This window comes from Carcharodon carcharias, chromosome 3, assembly GCF_017639515.1.
Source record: "Carcharodon carcharias isolate sCarCar2 chromosome 3, sCarCar2.pri, whole genome shotgun sequence".
NCBI lineage: Eukaryota > Metazoa > Chordata > Chondrichthyes > Lamniformes > Lamnidae > Carcharodon > Carcharodon carcharias.
The window spans coordinates 91569706-91594187 of record NC_054469.1 but is presented as its reverse complement, the minus strand read 5'-3'; the positions used below and the strand labels follow the sequence as shown (position 1 = coordinate 91594187).

Sequence of the window (24482 nt, the reverse complement as noted above, 5' to 3'; positions counted from 1 at the left end):
CCCCTCGCTCTAACCTCCCCAACAAGTGGAAAAATCCTTCCAGTGTCTACCCTATCAGTCCCCTCAGAATCTTATGTGTTTTAATAAGATCACCTTTCATTCTTCTAACCCCCAATGGGTATAGGACAACCTGTTCAAAAAGGGGTGTTAAAAGTACTCTGGCTGCTGAAACTTGGCTGTCATGGAGGCAGCAGATATTGAGTACTATTTGTATAATATTTAAGTGAGATTCTATACAATAGATTATTAAGGAGAGTGTACCATTTGAATGTCATTCTTGTGGGATAATGGACATTCTAAAAAAAGTGTGATTTACCTTGCTGGCTTGAAACAACTGCAAGAGAGAAAGAACATCTCTTAAATTAAATGGGCAGGTGTGAGTAATCAACCACCAGATTGTTTTACAATAAAAAATGCATGTACAAAGAGAAATTGTTGGCTTGGCCTAAATAGCCAAGTGGTTATGGTACTGGGTTTGTAACCCCAAGATCAAGAGTTCAAATCTCTAAGCTTGGCTGAAATAGCCAAGTGGTTATGGTACTGGGTTTGTAACCCCAAGATCAAGAGTTCAAATCTCACAATGGCAAACTATGAAACAATGTAACTTCATCTGAAACAGATGGAAACGGGTTTGTACTCGAAAGAGCTACAAAGAGAAATTGTTGGCTTGGCCTAAATAGCCAAGTGGTTATGGTACTGGGTTTGTAACCCCAAGATCAAGAGTTCAAATCTCTAAGCTTGGCTGAAATAGCCAAGTGGTTATGGTACTGGGTTTGTAACCCCAAGATCAAGTGTTCAAATCTCACAATGGCAAACTATGTAACTTCATCTGAAATAACAGATGGAAATGGGTTTGTACTCGAAAGAGTTACAAAGAGAAATTGTTGGCTTGGCCTAAACAGCTAAGTGGTTATGGTACTGGGTTTGTAACCCCAAGATGAAGTGTTCAAATCTCACAATGGCAAACAATGTAACTTCATCTAAATAGGAGCAGATGGAAATGTGTTTGTACTCAAAAGAGTTACAAAGAAATTGTTAGGGGTCCTAGAAGAAGGGCCCAATATAATGCTTTGTACAGAATATGGAGATATTTAATTTGTTTAGAACTATTGGTTATACATATAAACACTAATTTTTTATTTAAAGAGTAATCGGTTCATTGTATATTAGTTGTATTTAATTGCATGCATGTTGTGGGCATGAACTGGTAATTCACTTCTGTTCCTGTAAAAAGGAACAAACTAAAGCTGTGGTTGTTGTGTTAGGAATTATATTTTTAATATGCATCCCTGTAAATAAACGCGTAAAGACAGTTTGCAGATCTATTCCTTATCACATGGCATTTTGGAATAGGGTAAATAGGATTAGAGTGAAGGTGAGTACTGGCTGTTCAGATGGGGATGTGAGGTGCCTGGAGGGAGAGGAATGGGTGCAGCTACAAGGTGTGTTGGTCCGAGCAGTGTGGTCCCGAAGAATGCTGGGAAAGTCAGAGTGTGGGTCTTGCCAATTATACAAGTGTTATGCCACTCATCTTACCCTCCCTTCTTAATTCCTGGATCCACTTGGTATAACATTTCTGCTGCTGTCTTCCGTGACCACTGCCATCCACACCTGCTTAATTGGAGCAGCTGTCCTCTTCCTCCCATCCTTGAGAAAGATTGCCTCACTTCAGTCCCTGAGATCCTGCATTAGAGTCTCCAGGTAAGAGTGAGAGACCTGGGGAGCAGCCTTCCCAAGTCGCCTCTCCATTCCTGTGGTTGCCTTAACCTCAAAAGTCCGGTTCCTGTTGAGTATTTGTAACCCATGCTGGAGCTCTTTAGTTAGAAACCCTTTCTTTGATAGATCCACTGCATTATCCTGCCCATGGTCCCGATTTGTCGAGGAAGCCAGAAGCGGCATGCTAATGCTGTGACTCCGTTAAATAGCCTCAGTATAGATTGGCTCCAGTTCTATCCTTCACCCAGCTTTCTGGAATAGAACAAAAAGGTTGAGGATGAGTGTTGGTTGCTCAGATGGGGATGTGAGGAGGTGCCTAGAGAGAGAGGCATGAGTACAACTGCAATTTTAGAAAATTCTACCCATTGAATGACTACCTGTAGCAGTGTTTCTACTCTACACATGTCTCTTTCCATTCTAACTGTACCTTCTCGCCCTGTCCTGATATCCCTCCATCCACTTTCCATCATGTACATATTAAGCTCCCCTTAAATGCATTAATGCAATGTCCTTCAATCACTCCATGGGGCAGTATGGTTTCACATTCTCATCACCTGTGTAAAGAAATTCACCTAAGTTCTTCATTAAACTTCATTAATTAGTGGTTATATATTAGCGGCCTCTTGGTTATGGGCTTATACACAACTATAAACAGTTTTCACATCCACCATGTCAATCCCCTTCATGATTTGAAAGTACTGTATCAGGTCTCTGCTTAGTCTTCTCTTTTTTTCAGCTAATCTTTCCTGATCGTAACATCCTCTCAATTCTAAGGTTTTTGTCAAACTTTCTTTATCCCGTGCTTCGATATCCCTTTTTGTAGTATGGGAACTGCAAACAGCCAAACCAAAATTCTATACAAATTCAGCTTTACCACAGTGTTTTTGTTTTCTATTCCTCTTTAAATAAACCCCAATATTTTGGACTCTTTGGCTAGAATTTTCTCAGCAGTGAAAGCAGTGTTGGAGGTAGGTAGCCATAGAAATTCTGAAAGAGAAGCATTGGCCTGGCTCCCCGACCTGTTTCTGCCACTGTGCACTTTGGTTGTTGGAGAGCTTCCAGCGAGAATGGCTCCACCCAGCAGGGGTAGGAAGGCAATTCAATTAATTAAATGTACAATTAGCCCTATTCCACCAGTGCAATGAAATATTCTGAACGTCACATGAGTACCATGCAGTCATCAGCTCAGAGGAGGTCAAATCACAGCGAGGGGCCTTCAATTGACAGGCATTCAGGTCAACAAAGGAGCAAAATGGCAAAGCTCAAGGCATGGCTAAATGAATTAACAATCAGAACCAAATAAGAAGGAATAACATATAAACCCTATAGGAATAAAGCTGAAGAAGTTCACGGGGACAAATACAAAACATGCAGAAACATAAGAGGATGAACAGAGTCAAAGAAGGACTTGTAAACCTAAAACTGGAGATATAAAACAAAACATAAGTTAATATTTCACTAGAAAGACACTGAGAAACTAGATGAAGAAATGTAAAGAAAGTAGAATTTGATGATGAGCCTGAGATAGCATTAGATGTGATACATTTTCTCATGAATACCAGCAGAAAATATTGAGCACCATGCTCTCTCAGTAACAGTACTCCAAGTAGATCTAACTTCAGCATAAATCAGCTGGCAGCCTGAGTGTGGTAACTGAGGGTATAGCCCCTCCTGCTGTCTGTCGGGGTCATGTGATGTTCCGTTAAGGCCCCAACCAGTGATCCCTAAATGCAGGCTATCCAGGGGGTGGGGCTTCATGACAAGAGTCCTGATCGAGCGCGTAGCACCTGAAAAGCTCTCTGTAATAAAGTTTAGCTGTTTCTTATTGAAACCTGTTCGCTCCGTCGAGTCATTACACTGAGACAGACTAAAGGTCTCAAAACATATAATTTTCCATGAATAGATTCCTTATCCAAGAGTAGTCAGCGAGCCAAGGGATCAAATGTGTGAAGCAGGTTGGTCATTTTTGAGAAGGTCAATCATTGCTAGGGGTTTGCGGCTACACTATACTGGCTATCGATGTCCCTTTAAATAGAGCATTGTTTATCATGCTGCCCTGGCCATCTCTCACTTGTCATCCTAATTGGATAGCAAACACAGAGACAGCCTACTAATTGGCTGCCTCCAGTAAGATTTTATCGGAGCACACATGGCTGCCAGGAGCAAAGCTGGGACCCGCAAATACTCCTAACACCCAATAACTTTATAAGGACAGAAGGTTCTGGCTTTTATGGCCTTACCAACTGCTGTTGAATCTTATAGCCGTTTATGTACCTTTATTCACAGATTTCTTTGCTTTTCTACTCCATGTAGTTTGTTATCTAGAAAGAACGATTGCCTTCCTTATTAATCATAAGAAATAAACCATTTTGCTATAAACCCTATTTATGCCTTTCTAATTTTTTTTTTAGCATTCCTCTTCATTAGTAGCTATATCCTTACTTTGGTGTCCTCTGAAAATGTTAACACCCTGGCTTCATTTTTGAGCAAATCTTTTATGTATATGGTGAACACCACTGGTTCACTCAGTCTACTCTGTAAGAATAAGCCCAGCAATTATAGACCAGTCAGTTTAACTTCAGTGGTGGGCAAGATTCTAGAAACAATTATTCAAGATAGAATTAGTAGTCACATGGAAAAATATGGGTCGATGAGGAAGAGCAAGCATGAATTTCTAAATTGGAAATCGTATTTAACTAGCTTGCTGGAGTTTTTTGAAGAGCAAACAAAAAAGGTTGATGAAGGTAATGCTGTTGATGTGGTGTACATGGACTTTCAAAAGGCATTTGATACAGTGCCATGCAACAGACTTGTGAGAAAAGTTATTGCTCATTAAATCAAAGGGGCAGTAGCAACGTATATATAAAATTGGCTGAAAAATAGGAAACAAAGAGTAATGGTCAATGGATATTTTTTGGACTGGAGGAAAGTTTGTAGTGGAGTTCCCCAGGGGTCGGCATTGGGACCCTTGCTTTTCCTGATATATATAAATGATCTAGATCTTGGTGTGCAGTGGACAATTTCAAAGTTTGTGGATAAAAGGAAGCTTGGGCGTATTGTGAACTGCGAGGAGGACGTTGTGGAATTTCAAGAGGACATAGACAAGTTGGTGGAGTGGACAGATAGATGGAAGATGCAGTTCAATGTGGAGAAGTGTGAGGTGGTGCATTTTGGTAGTAAGAACATGGACAGACAATATAAAATAAGGGGTAAAATTTTGAAGGGGGTACAGGAGCAGAAAGACTTGGATGTGTATGTGAATAGATCATTGAAGGTAGCAGGACAGGTGGAGAGAGCAGTTAATAAAGCACATAGTATCCTTGGATTTATTAATAGGGGCATAGAGTACAAGAGCAGGGAGGTTATGCTGAATTTATATAAGACACTCATTAGACCTCTGCTGGAATATTGTGTACAGTTCTGGGTGCCACATTATAGGAAGGATGTGAAAGCATTGGAAAGAGTGCAGAAGAGGTTTACAAGAATGTTTCCAGGGATGAGACAATTCAGCTATGAGGATAGATTGGAGAGTCTGGGATTGTTCTCCTTTGAGGAAAGAAGGCTAAGAGGAGATTTGATAGAGATGTTCAAAGTCATGAGGGGGCTGGCCAGAGTAGATAGGGAGAAGCTGTTCCCGTTCATGAAAGGATCAAGAATGAGAGACCATGGATTTAAATTGATTTTCTAAAGAAGGAAATGTGACGTGAGAAAATACTTTTTCACGCGAGTGGTTTGGGTTTGGAATGCACTGCCTGGAAGTGTGGTGGAGGCAGGTTCAAGAGGCATTCAAGAGGGTATTAGATGATTATTTGAATAGAAACAATGTGCAAGGGTGTGGGGAACAGGCAGGGCAATGGCACTAGGTCATAATGCCAGTGCAGACACGATGGGCCGAATGACCTCCTTCTGTGACATTAAAATTCTATGATTCTGTGATTCTTTCTCTTATTTCTTTAATGAATTTAATATGTTTGCTTAAAGATGACCTTTCTTTTAGTAATCCATGCTGATTACTTATTATTTCTCAGTCTCATGATGATTTGTTATCTGATCTTTTAGCAAAGTTTCTAACATCTTTCCAACTACTGATATTAATTTAACTGATCTGTAGTTTCCTGTGTAATTCTCTCTTTTTGGAGATAAGAATTACATGTGTTGTTTTCCAGCATTCTAGCACTGTTCCTTCTTTTTATTGAGAATTAATTGTTATCTCTAGCCTAGAATCTTTGATAATTGTTACGGACAGGAGGGGGTTTTAATCTAGAACAGTCCTCGTTTTTCCATTCATTACCCACCCATAAACAGATAGGTGTTTTTGATTATTGATTTCCCTCTTTTATAAGTGGTGGCGTATGTTCCCCAATCCTTCAGTTTGCAGTGATCCAATCTTCTATTAATAACCCCATAGCAAACTCGAGAGAAGGTTGGTTTATTTTACATGTACACACAAAACGCAGGAAACGGGTTTTGCAATGTCTGCCCCTTTCTGCATTCATACAATAAAAGATGGATAAAGGAAAGAAAGGGAATTCAGGGCAGAGACCACAATAAAAATAAGAATTATGGTTTCATATGAGTCCAGAGTCCAGAATCAAAGTCCAATGACAACGCAGAATTCAGCTGGCTGAAGACCGGTGGTATAAAATTCGCTTTTCCAGTGTTGATGTCCCAAGATGAAGTAAGCATCCTGAGATTCAATCAGTCCTGTAGGCGATAGTACAGAATCTTCCCAGCACAGTCAGGTTAGATGGGGACCAGTCATCCAACCTGGCCAGATTGTTAGCTGCTTTGTTCTTTTATTCAGTGGATTTTTTCTGATATCCTCTTTAATTATTTCTATTCTACTTCTATATTTATCAATATTTTTTTTAGGTTATCTTCCTTCGCTCCATCCTCATTCCTTCACAGTTGGCTTTCTTACAATCAATTATTTTGGTACTTGTGCTATCTGTCTCTCTCTCTCTCTCTCAAACATTATTATTAACTTAAATTTTATTATATTGTGACATATAGGGCAGAAATTTGTCGTCAGCGAGCGGGGGGCGGGGGGGGTGGGGCGGGACCTGCTCGCCAACGAACACATAAAATGATGTGGGACGACATCGGGCAGAACCCCCGACATCATCCCACCCCATTTAAACTTTCAGGAAGGCGGGGGCACAGCAAAATCAGCTGTGTACCTGCCGACCTGTCAATGGCTAATTGAGGCAATTGACAGGATCATTTAACCAATTAAAGGACCTGGCTGTCCAACCTTAAGGTTGGCAGGCAGGCCAGGAGCCCCGGTGGAAAATAGAAAAAACATGAAATCTCATCCACTGGCGGGATGAGGTTTCATGCAGGGTTCTAAAAAGTTGAATAAAGTTTTACTGTAATTTATGAACATGTTCCATCTCATTGTCACGTGAGGGGGACATGTTAGGAATTTTGTTTTTTCTATCTTTAATCTTTTTAAAAGTGTCAGCGATTTCCCTGAGGCGGCACTTAGCCTCAGGGAGATGTGCGCTCTTTTGTGCGCATGTGCGAAAGTGCGCACTCTCGCTTTTGGGGAAACCCCACCCCCCCCCCCCCACCGCCCGCACAGGAAGTGAATAGCGCTTCCGACCGGACATCATGCTGGGTGGGCCTTAATTGGTCTGCCCACGTAAAATGGCGGCGGGGCCACTTCTCCAGCAGGGATTGTTTCCCAACCCGCTGGAGATTGGGTTGGGTCCACCCACCCGGCAGGCAGAAAATTCTGCCCATTGTCTCCTTAGATGTCCTTGTGAATACTGCTCCTTAGTACCCTTCCCCAATTGCTCCCTAGATGAGCTCCCATGCTTATTTTTCTCATTTGCTGCGTTTCATTTCCCATTCCTAGATCTAGTCTTTGACAATCTGTAAAAACTCTAATGCCTTTCCTTTCCCCTCCCAGACAGTTTAATTTTGTTTTACTCAATTCATTGTTCTCACTACATATTCCTCACTTCACTTCCTTTGCACTATTTGGTGGCCTACAGTATACCTCTAAATTGTATGACCAATCCGTTCCTATCCTTTAACTCAATCCATATGAATTCTGTTCCTGCCCCTTTGGTCATTATGCTTTTTTCTTGATAGTGCCATTATCCTGTTTCTGATAACACAGCTAAAACCTCTTCCTTCCCATCTTTTCTAAATACATTAAAATCTGCAAATCTAACTACCAAATCTTCCCCTTTCTGTACCATAGTTAGGTTATCCCTATTCTTCACTTTTAATTATTGCCACTAATTCTATGCAATGTTTCTGATGTTTTGCTCAATGCCATACAGATTATTTAATATGACCTTACCTTTCATTACTCCTGATTTTTTTTCAGTTGTTTTATTATAGCTTCCTGTAACATCGACACAGGTGTACCCGTGGATGTATGGAAGATGAACTTTCTTTTAAAAAAACATGGAGAGAGGACAACCTCTGTTGTTACGAAATTGAATTAAGGGGGTTATGTGACCTCTCTCCTTGTTTGCAAATATACAGGAAGTAGCTTGCTTGTCTGGTCAGAACATTAAAATGTAGAAGACGTTTTGGAACATTTCTTTGAGAAGACATTAAAAATACAACAGATCTCTCCTGTAGATTTCACATTTGCCATTGTCTAAATGCCTACAGGACCTGATGCGCAATAGCGGCACAGACTTAGTGGCTGCAGAATGAAATTTCACAGGATGGGTGCAAGGAGAAACCATTCTATCATTCTATCATAAGAAGATACAAATCGCTGTGATTCAAACCCCATTGTGTGCAAATGCTAATATTGTCAGACACCATTTGTGTGGACAATGGGGGCACCAATACTATGGCCACCTGACAGAAACCAGCTTGTGGTAAGAAAAATTTATTAACAAAATATTTTGGAGCATCCAGATGTCAGTCAGGCTGGGAGACAAAGAGCCCACAGATGGAAAAGATCCCACCCAGCAAAGGAAGAACCCTGCCATGAACCCTCCAGCAGGCAGAGAAATGGGGGTTGGCTTTTACCTAATGATTTGCAGAATCTAGCCAGATTTTTGCTACACCTTCAACTGAAGCAAAGCCAGAAACTGACTGTTGTAACTATGAATTAATTGCCAGAAGCTTCCAACCTCCATTTTCTATAGTGAACCAAAAATAAATTATCAGGCCTGCAATGGTTCCAGCTTCCATCTCAGGAAACAAGAGTAAACATGACTTTTGGACTCTAAAAAATCCAAGTGCATGGTACCTCTTTTGCAATCACCTTTCCTTGTGTGTGCGTGTCTTGTGTATGTACTTGAGTGGGTGCTGTTGTGATTACCTACGAGTGTTGAGAAATAAAAATTTATTCTTTCTTTTCTTTCAAACTTACAGGAAAACCTGTCTTGTATCTGTTCTTGAGAGTTACAACATTTAAACTGCTTCTTTTTAAAAGGACATCTGTTGTGATTAGTCAAGAGGTAGAAAAATGGGGAACGATTTTATTATCTCTCCCCTATCTATCACATAACCTTTTCTGTTCCCTGACTGACCAAGTGGAGAAGGTTTATTTGGAAAGGCACCAAACACATTGAGAGACTGTGTAGGGAGCATGCAGTGGCACAGTCAAGGCATCAGAGCACACAAATCTCCCAAGAGCCCATCTACACGACACTTTAAGCACCTCCTGCCGAGCATGTGGCAGAGTCTTCAGGTCATGCATTGGGTTTATCAGTCATCCCAGGGCCCATTGAGCCAGAGTTGAAGTCATCCTCTATCCTGAGGGACTGACTAAGAAGAAAACTTTACCCAGAAGAAGTAGTTCTTCTCCAGTCCGTTCCTTTCAAGCAGCTAGGACATATTCCTTGCCCTGGTACCATTTAAGAAAAACACCTTCCTGGGCTCTAGATTGTGATGGCAGAGACTACACTCTACCCCCCTAATTACTGATGGTTCAGTGAAGGTGTTGTGGCAACCCCACCTCAGATGTAAGTATGCCTCCCTTTCATGCCTCCTCAGATCCTCCTCATGTTTCTCCAAAATGAGAAAATAGAAAGGTATGCCCAAATGAAGCATATCTTCTGAACAATGGCTGTAGTAACTTAAATTATAAATGTCAACAATCCAAATAAATGCAAAATGTAGGCCACAACCTAAACTAACATTAAATACAATGGAACATTGCAAAATCCTGTATGAACAAAGACTTCAAAACAACAAACTTCTAATTCTGATTGTGATACTATATGCTCCTTTAAAAAATGAATTTTGAAAAAAGATCAAAACAGTGCCCATTTTAAATCTTTAACACATTTCTGAAGCTGAACGCTCAAAATTGTGCCTGTAAGGACTTTAAATTTATGAGTAAGTCCTTCAAACTATACAAGTGAAAGATGTAAGTTTCCTTGGGTGCAAAGTAGCATTTTGTGCTGTCAGACAAGTAAAGGTCCTTGGGCATTGTGATCCAATTATACACCATCCACTCACTTAATCAACACTGGAGTTATGTATGCATTCGACTACTGTAATAAAATTAAGAAAAAATACAATTAAACTTTCTAAATATTTTGGGAGGCAGATTGATTTTTGTAAGAAAAATGGAAAACTGGAAAGATTTCCTTTGGGGCAGTGGCACAGCTCATTCAACTACTGATGTTGAGCCAATAATAAATGGGAGAGGGTGGGCTGCAGGCTTAACCTTCCACTCAAAAAAGAGAAGAAAGCTCAGGTCAGAGGTACCTGTGAATTGTTTTTGTGTACCTCCTACTAGCTGATATCTAGTGATATTTCTGGAGACCGCGGAGGAGACCTCATGTCTGCCGACTTGGCTACAGGAAATGTGGAGACTGTAAGACTAGGGGGAAATAAAAGAGCCATTTTGTACCCTGAGGGATATTCAAGACTGGAAAAGTTCAGTTAAATGACTAACTAAGGTAGACAAGATGAGGTGATGATTAACTCAGAGCTATGTTGATTCCTGCGTTAGGACTAAAAGGAATAATCAATTAACCCTTTCTCAAGCCTTTGCTGACAGGAAACATTTTTGTAAACATATATAACAGCTATACTTTAACTCTCCAACAGCTTTCTTTACAAAAAATAGCCACAACTCTTATGCTGGAAGAATTTATGGAAACCCACAGATTAATGTACTGACCAAGGCAAGCAGACCTGAACTAGTTTGGCTACCTGCAGAGACAGGACAGAGTTCATATGCTGCTGAGTCACATCACCCAACTCGAATGGAGCTATGGGGTAGCCAGCAGTTTGCACCTTTGTCAAATGTAGGCACATTTTAAAGCGTAAGTGACTTCCTCAGATTTGTGAAGACTAACCACGAAAATCAAACTTTTAGGCCTGAATTTTCAGGTCGGCAGGCAGTCACAATCGGCGAGCCAGATATTGGTTGGGAAACGGGCGGCCGCCCACAATCGGCCCACGATCGCAATTTCATGCTGGCTGGCCAATTAAGGCCCGACTGGCGTGAAGTGCGGCTTCCCTATGGTCGGGAGGGACAGGATGCGGGCAGGGACGTGTCGTGCTCGGGTCCCATGGTGACCCAGCAGGCAGTTTAGAAATGGCACAGGTGGCCCTTTGAAGGCTGCCGGTGAAGACGCATACAGTTTGCCTTGCGGATACAGTATCCATGGCTTTTGAAGCGGTTGGAAATGCCAGGTGGGAGAGCAGGTTGGGTGGGCACTCAGCCCCCTGCTTTTCAGATGAGTGCCTAGTCGTGCTCCTGTAGGAGGTGGCTGCCAGGAGGGACACTCTTGTGCAAAGGGATGGAGGAGGAGGCCACCACACCTGATGAAGAAAGCCTGGGAGGAGGTGGCAGCGCTGGTCATCAGCCATGATGTGGTGTGATGCACATGGGTGCAGTGTCGTAAGAGGTTCAATGAACTGCTGCGCTCAGGAAGGATGAGTACTATGTTGGCATGGATCAGTGTGCAGAAGTGTTAAGGTCTGGCTGTCCTCCTGTCGAGCTCAGAGGTGTTAGAGTCTGAATACCAACTGTCAATGATGCTGGAGTTGGCCAAGGGAGTGAGCCTTGGCTGCTTGGACTGAGTGCCTTGTGGCTTGAGGGCCACGATTCAGATGTGCCCTGCAAAGTGTTCCTCAGGTGGGGTTAGCCAGGTTGCAATGGTGCTGCAGGTAGAGAGTGGACTAATCAATGCTTCTCTGTCCTTTCAGGAGAAGATGAGCCGTAACCAAGCAGAGAGGTCACAGATAGATGAAGACCCACCCAACCTCCTGCTGCTCACCAGGTTTGAGCAGGACATCCTTGAGCTGGAGAGCTGGCAAGCTCCCGTGCTTGTTGCATGGGCAATGTGAAATCTTGGTCATTTCCTTTTGTAATGCCCTTAACTGGCCTCTTAATTGATGGCGGGCGCAACTCTGACACCCGGGCGTGACCGCCAACCAAAATATATTGCGCGAGCACCAGATGACGTCGGGACGCTTGCTCGACATCCTCTCCCACACCCACCCGATCAGTGTAAAATTCTGCTCTCAGTAAAGCATTGCTGTTGAACAAATAAATTTGGTTGCCATAACTATTGCATTTCATTAGAAAACCCCCCAAAGGCAGTGCAGAGGATGTTGTTGATACCTGTGACCAACCTGCAAAGACAGTTTTGAATTGTAGAGGGTGAAATTAGTTTTGAGCAGTGGTTAAAGAAAGCCAGTTGTGAATTGACACCTGTTATACAGCTCATCAGGTTTCCTTTTCCACAGATTTCAGTATTCTCAAATAAGATGGTTTCAAAAGCCAGCATAATACACCAACAAGCTCAGCAAAGGCCAAAGCTGGGCAGGAATGAAAAGGTACAATAGAAACATATGGTGGAATTGTCCGTGCCCACTGGTGTTGGGTGTGTTTGGTGGCGTGAGCAGACAATATGGTGAGAAGGCCAAAAATCGTTTTCACAATATCATGAAACCAGTTTGGGATCATCAGCTCAGCTTGCGGATGCCGGGCCACGTTTCCTGCCATCAGACATCTGGAACATCATTATAATACATCTGCCTGTCATTATAAGCTCAGCCCACCAGAATCGTCCCACCTCTGCCAACCCCCACACCCCACAGCTTGGTCGTCAGCTCACATCACCATGATGGCACACCTCTGCGTTTCACAACAGCATGTAAAAGGCGTGCACTTGATGGGCTGCACTTTGAGGGGAACTCAGGGGTGAATATACAGTAACATTGTGGAGCGCTAGCCCAGGTCGCCTGTTGCACTTCAAGGTTGAGGTGCGGGTGGGGTGTGTGTGTGTGGGGCGGTGGGGGCAAAGTCTGCCCTGTGGTTGAAGCGGCTTGGGGGGGAAAGGGGCGAGGGCTGCCCTGTAGTTGAGGTGTGTTGAGGGAGTGGGCAGGGGCTGCCCTGTGGTTGAGGCGTGTTGAGGGGGTGGGCAGGAGCTGCCCTGTGGTTGAGGCATGTTGAGGGGGTGGGCAGGGGTTGACCTGTGGTTGAGGCACGTTGAGAGGTTGGGCAGGGGCTGCCTTGTGGTTGAGGCGTGTTGAGGGGGTGAGCAGGGGCTGCCCTGTGGTTGAAGGTAGCGCACAAGCATGTGCGGTGTTGCAGAGGTGAGTGGACGAGGGAAGCGGCCATGCATTCGGGAAACCTTGTATAAAGTGGCCATTCCTCTGCAGCTGAGACAGTTCAGGAGCAGCCACACTGACATGATTGAAGTTGGGCCTCTAGCTTATCTTCCCACTCAAGCAACGCAGAGGCATCAAAGTGCCACCAAGTGCTCCAGAGCTTTTCATCCCTCAGGCAAAGACTACAAAACTAATGAGTGTTTTTGTCGACTGAGGAACAGTGGGGTGACTGGCCACTTTGGACAATCTCCTAGCTAAAGCTGGCCATGGAGCAGTCACTGGTGGAGGTGCTCACAACCCCTTGCAATGTTATCATCCCGGTTTGGACCAGCCTCCCCCATGGTTCAAGCTAACAGGCCAGCCTTGAAGTGTGGGTTAGGAGAATGCCTGCGCCTGAGCTGAGATCACAGCATGCAGTTCAATGGGCAAAGCCACTGCAATTGGTCAGGTGGAGTGTGGCGGAGGTGGGTGGGGTTTCAGGCAGCCATGCAAGTGGTGGCCAGCAGTCTCCATGATGCATTAAGGGGCCTTCAGACTTAACCAAGAGAGGTTCTTAGTGCGCCCATGCTTACCCACCCATCTCTCTTTCATCCTGCAGGAGGAGTACATCAAGACCATGGGGCCTGGTGACTAGCTGTATGCTTTGTGGTGGACAGACGGTGAAGGCGACAGAGAAGAGAGTGACTAAGGCTCCTGGCTGTGCAGAGGGAGGAACAGCACTCTCGGGAAGAAGGGGTGACTGGGGCTCCTGCACATGCCACGGAAAAGCCACAGTGAGCTGCCGCTGGTCTGTGCCTGACTAGACCCAGGGTCTAGATGCCTTTCATTCCTGCAGATGACCAAGAACCAGTGTCATCGAAGTCTATGCATGTCCAGAGAACTGGTCGGTTAAATCTGCCAGCTACTGCAGGATTTGGCACCACAGGGACATGGAGAGCATCCACTGCCAGTGGTTGTGAAAGTGACCACGATGCTCAATTCCTATTCTGTGGCTCCTTTCAGGGCTCCACAGGTGGGCTCTCACAAGCCTCCACCCACAAATGCATCCATGAGGTCATGGATGCCATCTTTGTGAGGGCACACAACTTTGTGCATTTTGCACGGGACCAGGACAGCCAGGATCAGGATGCAAGAGCAATTGAAATTGACCAGATCTCGGGTTTCCCCAGATGCAGGGTGTGATTGACTGCAATCATGTGGCGCTCAGATCTCCATCGCAATATGCCATCAACTATGTCAACTGCAAGGGATTCCATTCGCTGAATGTGCAGTTGGCGTGCGACCACCAGAAATGCATCCTGCAGGTGTGCGCATGGTTTCCAGGGAGGCTCCATGACTCCTACATTCTCAGTCAGTCATAGATCTCTGATGTCTTCCAGGGTCCGCAGAATCTGCAGCATTGGCTCTTCAGGGACAAGGGCTACCCACAGAGGACATGGCTGATGACACCTATGTGGTGGCCTCAGATTGCAGCAGAGCGAGGCTATAATGAGGCTCATTCTGCAGCTCGCAACTTGATGGAGCAGGCAATTGGGATGATGAAAATGAGGTTCCGGTGCCTGGACCAGTCTGGTGGAGCCCTGCGGTACAGCCCACAGACGGTGTCACACATCATCGTCATCTGCTGCGCCCTTTACAACCTGGCGGTGCATTAGGGAGAGGAGCTGGCTGAGGAGGAGATGGAAGAGCTGGAGGTCTCCTCGGATGAGGAGGATGCTGACAGGGGTGAGGGTGAGGAGGTCCTTGGTAGTGACGATTATGGTGATGAGGCCCTCACACTGGCCAGATGAGGCAGGCGTGCTAGGTAGGCCCTCATAGCTGCCAGATTTGTGGAGGATGTTGACGACATACAGTGAGGTGTCCCCGTAGATCCTCACATCACATCTATGAACATTTAACTCCTGTCTGGCTTATGGCAGCGCACATACCCTCTGTGATAATACTTCTATCATGGAGATGCAGTCGAGGCCCTAATAATGACTTGAGTGCAGGAGGATGATGACAAGTGCATTGAGGACACTCCATAGACCTTCACATAGCCCCTGAGAACGTCTGGCATCTGTCTGGCCGAGGGTAGCTGGCTTGCGCTATGTGATCAAGGTCATATCATAGAGACGCAGCCATGAAAGAAGCATCAGATCCTTTGACTGTCTTCAGCACCTGATCCCTTCAGGAGCACAGTATCAGTGGCCACAGATGCTGAAGAGATGGGGGCCAGTCCCATTTTATAGGAGCTGAGAGAACACAGAGAGAATGACAGAACTTTGTGGCACCTGCCCACTACATTCTGGCAGCAATAATAAGTACTATCAAGGTGCAGGCATTAGTAATGCATCCAGGGAGTGTGAGGCTGGACCAACACTTCGGTCTGAAGGTTGCACAGAGCACAGGGAAGAGGCCCTGGGCTGAGACACCTGAGAAACGTTTCACAACTGAGTGACACGAACACTGCTCATCAAAACAAGGACCCATTGGTGGCGAGACATTCTTGGGTGTTTATTGACAATAGAAAACCATATGTGCAAGTGTGTAACACCTGTGCCCAGGCTGTGCAACTGCATCTTCATAACTTTCCTAACCCTGTCGCTATGTCATGGTGCTCCCCGGACATCCACAGTGGAGGTGTAGACAGCCTGCTGACTGCTATGCCTTGTCTGTGATGACCTTGGCGGGCGTCTATTGGAGGGCCAAGACCTGGAGGGCCTCGGCCTGCTTTCGGAGTCGTGATGTGTGGCAGTGTCACCCTTGTCGGCCTGTGGAGCTGGAGCTGCTGTGGTCACAGGAAAAGTGGATGCGGATGGACTAGACATTCCTGGGGTCACATGAATGAATGGTCCCAGGGAGGTACACCCACTGATCCTCCTCCCTATGGGTGCCCAAGGGCCCCTGGCTGACTCCTTGAGGAGAAGGGATAGCTGGAATGCGATTGATCTGCCCCACACCTCTCTTGCGTACGCACTGTTGGAGCATAACTATGGCATCAGAGATAGAGTTGACCGTGTGCAGCAGTGTGGGAGCAACATCTTGGCCCAAGGTCTCCATGGCAGCAGCCATCCTACCAAGGTTGTGCTCGGTGCGTTGGCATGCCAGCGCTATCACCTCAAGCTGAAGGCAGGTGGACCCCTCCCTTGTGCCTTGCAATCTGAGGAATGCAGCGGACATTCCTCCCTGATATTCTCGAGTTTGCCTTTGCAGCTCCAGCAACTGAGGTATGACCGATTTTAGAGGATCCTCATCTGACTCGGACTCAGCAAATTTCTGGCCTCCAGCAGTCCTTTGAGTGCCAGACACCTGCTGTGGATCAGAAAGTGGGATGTGCTCACTAGATTATGATTCCAAGGCCACTGTAAAGCTAGGTTACTTTGAGGTGTGTGTCTCTGCACTGGTGGAGGATGTGAGTGAGCGCTGTGATGGGACTTCAAGGAGGGGGCCTCAGATTCCTCTTCAGGGGTTTCTTCAGGGATTGATTGGAGGCTCTGGGTCATGGACTCTGTCGGCTGTTTGGCAGATGTGCCTGTGAAAGCAAGGGGAGATAATTAGTGCATGGCAGTGGCCTGTGAAACAGGTCACATCACTCACAGCATGGTTGTCTGATGAATGTTACACTGCTGCATCCTCACTTGGTAGAGCAGTGCCGATCCCACCATCAGCACAGGACCAATCTATATTGTCACCGGTCAGCTGGATGGCTCTGTTTTCAAAGTCCATGAGGACCTTGATTTCAGGCATTCCCCCGCCAGTCTGCAACCTCTCCCTCTTGTTGTGTGCCAGCTTGTCCTGCATGAATACAGATGGAGAGAATGTAACCGGTATGCCTGCCAGGCCAGATGATAAGTATGTCTGTCATGTGAGTGGTCCCTTAGATGGGATAAGGACAATGACGGTGTGTGTGAGACAGCGAATGGTGATGTCCCCTTAACTGGCAGTGAGTGAGGGCGCTGTGGATGAGTATTGGGTTTGTGAGTGTATGAGTTGAGAGTGATGAGAAGACTGACTTACCCTGGCAGAACGGAGGAGATCATTCATCCTCTTGGTGGCTGCCCTCTTTTGCAGGGCATTGACACTGATAACCGCTGGCACCACCTCCCAAGCTGGATTAGCGAGGCTTCTGCCCATCCTGCTGCCAGAGTGGGAGTAGAGGGCATCACGGCAGGCCTCCAAGGCATCGAAAAGGCGCTCGAGGAATGCGTCATTGAACTGGGGGGCTGCAGTCTTTTTCCTTTTCAGGACGATGTCTCCTTTGCTGCAGTCCTTGGCTAGAAGCACTGAGAGGTGTGCACATGACTGCACTTTAAATATGGAGCCTGGAATGAAGAAGCAGTGAGTTGTTGGCGTGGCGGGCGAATGAGAGCCCACCCACCATGGAAACAGCATGTTTCCTGGGAATGCATAATTAATGTGGCGGGTTTGGAAAGCTATGGCGTGAAAAGCCGCCATTGTGGCCGATGGGTAAAACGTAGTTTTATCTGCCTGCTATCGATTTAGTGCAAATGTGGGATGATTCTGCCCATTGAAACATAGAAAATAGGAGCAGGAGTAGGTCATTTTACACTTCGAGCCTGCTCCGCCATTCAATATGATTATGGTTGATCCTCCATCTCAATACCATACCATGCTATCATGAATCTCTATTTATATATGCAACAAAACTTGCTAAGATACCTTAAACCATTTTTGGCTATTTTTTGTTAAAATTCATAAAATTTTTAAAAACAGGTTGATGCCTACTTACACAGAACTTAACTTCAATGTCATCTTCTCATAACATTTGACTTTTCTGTTTGTCTGCTGTTGTAGCTAATTTAGACCCAATTGGTCAATATATTTCCCTCTAACAACGTCACTAAAAAACAGATGATCTGGTCAGTTGTTTATGGGAGCTGGCTGAGCGTAAATTGCTGCCGCGTTATTCTGCATCATACGCGACTATACTTTAAAAGAAATTCATTGGGGCAACCAAGTGTTGCTTTCATCATTTGGTTGAAAGGTGAGGGAGAAGATTTGAGCAATGGGGTTGATACTTTTGTACAAATTGTGCAACTTACTGGAAAGCACACAGCACCAGTGACAGCATTGTCGTCATAAAGCACTTGTGACTTATTTTTTTGGTGACCTTAATGTGTACTTCAAACTTCCAGTCTTCCAATGAAGCACAGCAGAAATTACCACCTGACAAATTTGGTCAGAAGTGTTTCTACACAGCCAATCCGAAATAACTCTGTTGAAGACATGCTTATTCAAAGTTGCAAACAAGCAACAAAGGATGGGAAACTTGTTTTTACTGACTGGAAACATTGAGAAACCCACTTTGTAAAGCTCAGATAAACTGTCTCATGTATGGCAATAGGGCAAACCCAGGCGGTTGTGAGGCCTTAGGCAGACCTTGCATTTTAGACTGCACAATATCAGAAAACCCGCTCACACCACCTGTTCCATAAATGTAGTTGATTTTTACTGAAGTTAACAACTGATGGTAAATATTTCTGAAACACGAATAAAAAATGGTAAAAATGTTATTTTTAGACATTTCATGTGTTGACTCCTATCAATGGAATCATTTTAACCAATAACTTTCGATAAATGAGTCCTTCTGCCCATATTATAAATTTTACAATATTTATACCTTCAGTTAAGCACAGAGCAATTCAGTATGCATTCGAGAGGGAGTTGGACTGTTATCTGAAAATGAAGAATGTGCAGAGCTACAGGGAGAAGGTCAGGTGTTGGGGAATAGTGGTGCTTAGTAAATTGCTACAAAGGCGAGCTGGCAAAGACATGCCAGGCTGAATGGCCTCCTTCTGTCCAGTAGCAAATCTGTAATTATGTAATTCTGTGTTAGGCTATAAGATTTATCATATTTCAGCTTATTAAAATTGAAGAAATTAAAAGCAAGAATAGTACAAAAGAAGTTAAATTAGGAAAATCTTCAGTTTTGGTTAAAGAAATAACAGGTTTCACAACAGAACTTCATAGACAATGTCTGATGAGTGAATACTTTTGATATGAAAAACATAATGCAGAAATCAGGGTAATAACCTGATGGGAACAGACTGAATCACGTTAGTTAAAATGTTTCTGTAAAGCACAGCTGCTGCACAAAATTTGGTACAGTTACAGATTCAAATCAACCACAGACCTATCAAAAGACTGTAAACACCAGAGAACCACAATCAGTACAAACGTGTTACAAATGAGAAGAAACTGACATTACTGACTTCAAAACCGTCGATAGCGTGGCTGATATTTGGGGCAGGATTTTACAATTTGAACTGTAGCAATGGCTAGGTAGGCAGGATGGTGGCCTTAGGGTCTTACTGGAGCATTGGTCCCCCCAGGTCTCTCACTGGGAGGCCACCTTCAGGCTTTCGCTGTGTTGCTGATGCCACTGGGGGGCCTGCAGGCCAAGTAAAACATTCCAGTTGACCTCTGATCCATAGGGCAGGATTTTCGGGTCGTCGGGCGGGCGCAGTGGGCGGGCAAGTGGGAAACATTCACTGCCCGTGATTGGCCCCCGAACCGTGATTTCGCCACCGGCTGGCCAATTAACAGCCATCCTGCGTGAAATGTGCGCTGAAAGGCTCAGCGCGGCCGGGGTGGAGGTGGGAGGAGGCTGGATGCTGAAGTCTGCGCCGGTGCAGGGGAGCACACGGTGAAAGCTCCCCAAAGGCAGAGAGCTGTCTCAGGCGGCTGAAGAATTTTAAAATCAAAAATGAAGGTTTGAAAATCCTTAAAAAGAATCCCCACATAGGATTCACTCACATGAACATATATATAATAAATGTTATGTCAAAACATCGATAAAATTGATTTCGGAAACCTCATCCCATCCATGGATGAGGATTCCTCAAAAATGCAAAGGCCGCCTGGCTGATTTGCCAACCATAACATTGGACAGACAATGAAAAATCTGTCTTAACTAATCAAGTAATGGACTTAATAGGCCTCTTAATTGTTGGCGGGCACACTGCCAGCTCTCACGTGTGCCCACTGACCAAAATATCACTCGAGTGTGCGATGATGTCGGGGCGCTTGCCCAACGTCATTGCGCACTATTTTACACCCGATCAGGTTGGACACGCGCCCACCCGCGTGATGTAAAATTCTGCCCAAAGTCTTAATTGGCCTGCTAGCCAGCTTGTGGGCAGCTATTCACTCCACCTGGACCCAGCCTTCAACAAAATGACTTTGGGGGTAGGATGGTGCCAACAAACTGGCATGCCAGCTGGTGTGTAAATCTAGACACCTATCCACATCCATTCCCACCCTTATTGGTCCATGAAAGTCCTGGGATCTATTCCATGGCACGATTGCTTAACACATCAGTTATAGGAAACAAAGAACATCAGACTCACTGGATTAGTTAAAAGGAACAGTGGAATGCAGGGTATCTCACACAAACTTAATTATAAAGGCATATTTAAATCTGTAAGTAGAGTAGGTTTGTTCATCATATTAGGAATTCTTTGCTGTTTCCAAGCATATGGATGATTATAACCTTTCCTGTTCAACAGAAAACAGACAACTGGGCAGTTAAGATTGTCCAGGTTTCTCCCATGCCCTGAAGACAGTGGGAGTTGATTGGTCACAAGCTTTGTAGGCATTGAGTTCCAGGTCATTACCATTCGCTGTATTAAAAGTTCATCCTCACATCCCCCCATATCTCCTTCCCAAACCATTAAACTTATATCCACTAGTCCCTGTAGAATCAACGAATGGGAATATCTTTTCTTTATCTGCCTTATCTAAACTGGTGATAATCTTGTACACCTTGACAAATTCTCCCCCCAATCTCCTTTGTTCCAAGGAGAACAACCCCATTTTCACCAGCCTAATCTTTAAGCTACAATTCCCTCATTCTTAGAACTACTGTGGTAAATCGCCTCTGCATCCTCTCAAGAATCATAGTGTCCTTCCTAAATTGCTGTGACCAGAACTGGGTGTAATACTGTAGTTGTAGCCTATAAAAGTTCAGCATAACTTCCCTGATTTTGTACTCAATGCCTCTATTTATGACCCTACGTGCATTGCAAACCTCTTTTTCAATATGTCCTGCTACCTTCAAACATCTATGCACAAGCACCTCAACCTCCCTCTGTTCCTGCACACTATTTAAAACATTTAGTCTCTATTGCTTCTTCATATCCCTTCTGCCAAAATGAATCACCTCACAGTTCTCTGTATTAGATTCTATCTGTCACTTGTGTGCTCATTCTGCTAGCCTATCTATGTCCTGATGCAGTTGATTAGTATCATCAGCTAACACAATACAAATTGGGGTTGAAACTGGGACTCTCCTGGTCTGTATCATTCAGTATTACAGTTCAGTGATCAGCCCCCATTGTTTTTTTCATTTCCTGCTCATCTTAGATTGGCTGTCCTTAGATCCCACTATACCTTTGTTCAGCAATAAATCTGTTTTAATCCCTTTTGAAACAACACATCCCCAAATTCTGCATCTCTGCAATTGCAGACTGTTCATTTTGAAATCTTACCAAACTTACATGAGTTGATATATTTAAACATATTTTAATAATTTAAATTATTTCAAAGAATTTATTGGCATTCAGGGTCTACTTTCCTGGCTATTTGAAAATCTTTAATCATATGTCAAAAGTTTGAGAGAGTCAAGTCATTTCACAAATAAGACAGATCTACAACTCTTAAATGCTGTGAACGCAAGTGAGTCCCTGTAATTTTTCACAGGAGTGAAGAGGTTTGGAAATCCTTGTGATTTGGGAGGTCCTTATATCTCTGTATGCATCAGCATCTTTCGTCTTAAATTCTGAAATTCCATAAAATGCTGGTGAATGCCATGTTGTTCCAGCTGTGTGTGTATGTGTGTGTGTCTGTATGTGTCTGTGTGTGTGTGTCTGTGTGTATGTCTGTGTGTACATGGGGTGAGATGAGGAATGGATAATACCATAACAGGATTTAATATGAACAGAAACATTGTGCTAATCTTTTCTGACTATAAACAAACTTTTGAAAAGCATCTGGCTCTAATTTGGCTCACCCAGAGATCATAATTTTAAAATATATTAAACAAAAATGTCTGCTTTTCTTTCTTTTATTTAGTGTGCAGCTTATGACTTTATGGCACGGTTCCATGAAACATTCCTTGTGCCATGGTCTGCACAGAGAGAGAACTGTATGAGTGAACTCTACAAGTGTATATAAACGATGACAAGTATGATACTGATTTCACTACCTGCAGGGGTAAAGATCAAATAACTCAGAAACGTGAGAGACTCAAGCTATATACTTGCTGTGAGCAACGAAGTAAATCATATCACAATTTTAGCTCCTTTTTAACATATTTATGATGTTTAAATGAAACTAAAATATTCTTTGTTTGTAATTATATTTTTTACCTAGTCATAGGATTCTATAAATTCTGTATTGCTCTCAGCAGCATTGAGTATACTATTCTCCTGCTATCGCTCTGTTTATTAAACGTGTATTTCTGATCATTTCTCTGGAATGCAGCAAATTAAGCATGTATTAGAAGATGCATTGTCATCAGGAACATATAATCTGTAAGCTAAACACCCCTGCAGTCAAACATCAGCAGGATCAAGGCTTCAAACACTAAAGGATATCATTGCACTTCTTTCAGCTTTTATGATTTATGATCATCTCAAAATTGTGACATTTTACAAAAGGCTTTGTAAAGAGAAAGAAAGACTTGTACTTATATAGCACCTTTCATGACCACCAGACGTCTCAAAGTGCTTCACAGCCAATGAAATACTTTTGAAATGTAGTCACTGTGTAATGTAGGAAATGCAGCAGCATATTAGTGCACAGCAAACTGTCACAAAGGAAAATATGACAATGGCCATTTAATCTGCTTCTGAGATGTTAATTGAGGGATATATATTGGCCAGGACATTCATTTTCTATGCAACACCTTCTTATTTTGTAGGAACTTCAGGCAAACAAACCAGCAGTGTACATTTAAGTATTATAAAAAGTCCAATTGTACAGCAGCTGTACATTATCTTCGTTTATTCCAATAATTCTAGCTCATTAATACTAATGTATTGTGCTATTACCAATAACAAAGACATTATTTCATATAAGATTGGTCCTTCCCATCACCGTATCGCACATGCAGTTCTCTTGGTTACCTGCTTGTATTGCTTGAATCCTTTCAACCTCAGGTAGCTCCATGCATATGCCCCGTCCCTGCATGAGTGTCTCCAAAGGTTTGGATTCCTCGAGCTGGGGGTAACAGCGGAGCCCCGCGCCACAGCGTGCCGTGTACACCCCACACAGCTGGCCGCGAGACAGCGCGCACATCCGACAGCAGCCACAGCCGGGCTCCCTCACCACCTCCTCTGTGCATGTATTATCCACGGGTGGGCAGTGTGCCAACCTCTCATCGGTGCAAGGCAAGCAGCGAATCGGCCCAGATGCCTCCAGCATCAATGGTGAAAGCAGCACAAGCAGAACGCTCCAATACTTTAAAAGACACATCGAAACACAGTAAGTAAACCAGATGGAGAAAAGGAGCGTACTCACAATACCTAGCCTCGCTGAGGGCAGTGAGGATTATTTATACAATGGTTAGACTAGTTAGTGATAAATTCCGGTCAGGACTCTGATTAGCTATTCCTTACATGTGGGTGTAATCGTACAGCATGAAGTGGAAAAATACTTTCGCTGGGTCTTAAATACATAGTTGTACCAGTAGGAACTTGAAGAGTTGGGTTATAGCCAAAACAACATAGTCGTGACTTGACATTCTATTTATCCCAAGAAGCAGATGGATATACAGTGATAACTTCATTACTTTTCCAGCAATAAATCTGCTCTCCTTGTACTTCACAGTACAGTAACAGTGACAGGGAACACTAACACACCTTTGATCTCTATAATTTCTTCATTTTGAAAAAAGAAAACTAAAGTAAAAATGATTGGAAAGCATTGAAGTAGATGTAATAGAATTCAAACTCAAATTAAATATCCAATTTCTGGCAGCTGACTTCAGTTGTATAGGAAAAAATCTTTGCAAGACAAAATCACTGGACGGAATGGTTAGCTGGATCAAAACACCATGCTGATGTTTGAAAAAGACATTAACTATGGCAATATTTTATTTGGAATCAAGGTCTTTAAGAATCAAGAGTGTCGCTGGATGGTATCCTTGTTTGTTGTTTTCAGTTTTGATATTGAACAGAACCAGGCACAGACTTTATGACTAAATG

General features: G+C 43.9%; 1 protein-coding gene across 1 annotated transcript in view; it reads right to left on the bottom strand.

Annotated features, from left to right (window-relative positions):
• The window catches only part of LOC121275916 (insulin-like growth factor-binding protein 4), a 151582-nt gene extending 127686 nt beyond the window's left edge, over positions 1 to 23896 (bottom strand). Inside the window, exon 1 of the mRNA XM_041183746.1 lies at positions 23403 to 23896. Coding sequence (XP_041039680.1) covers positions 23403 to 23751 — 349 coding nt within the window. The 5' untranslated portion in view covers positions 23752 to 23896. The remainder of the gene's footprint in view (positions 1 to 23402) is intronic.
• Positions 23897 to 24482: the final 586 nt, after the last annotated feature.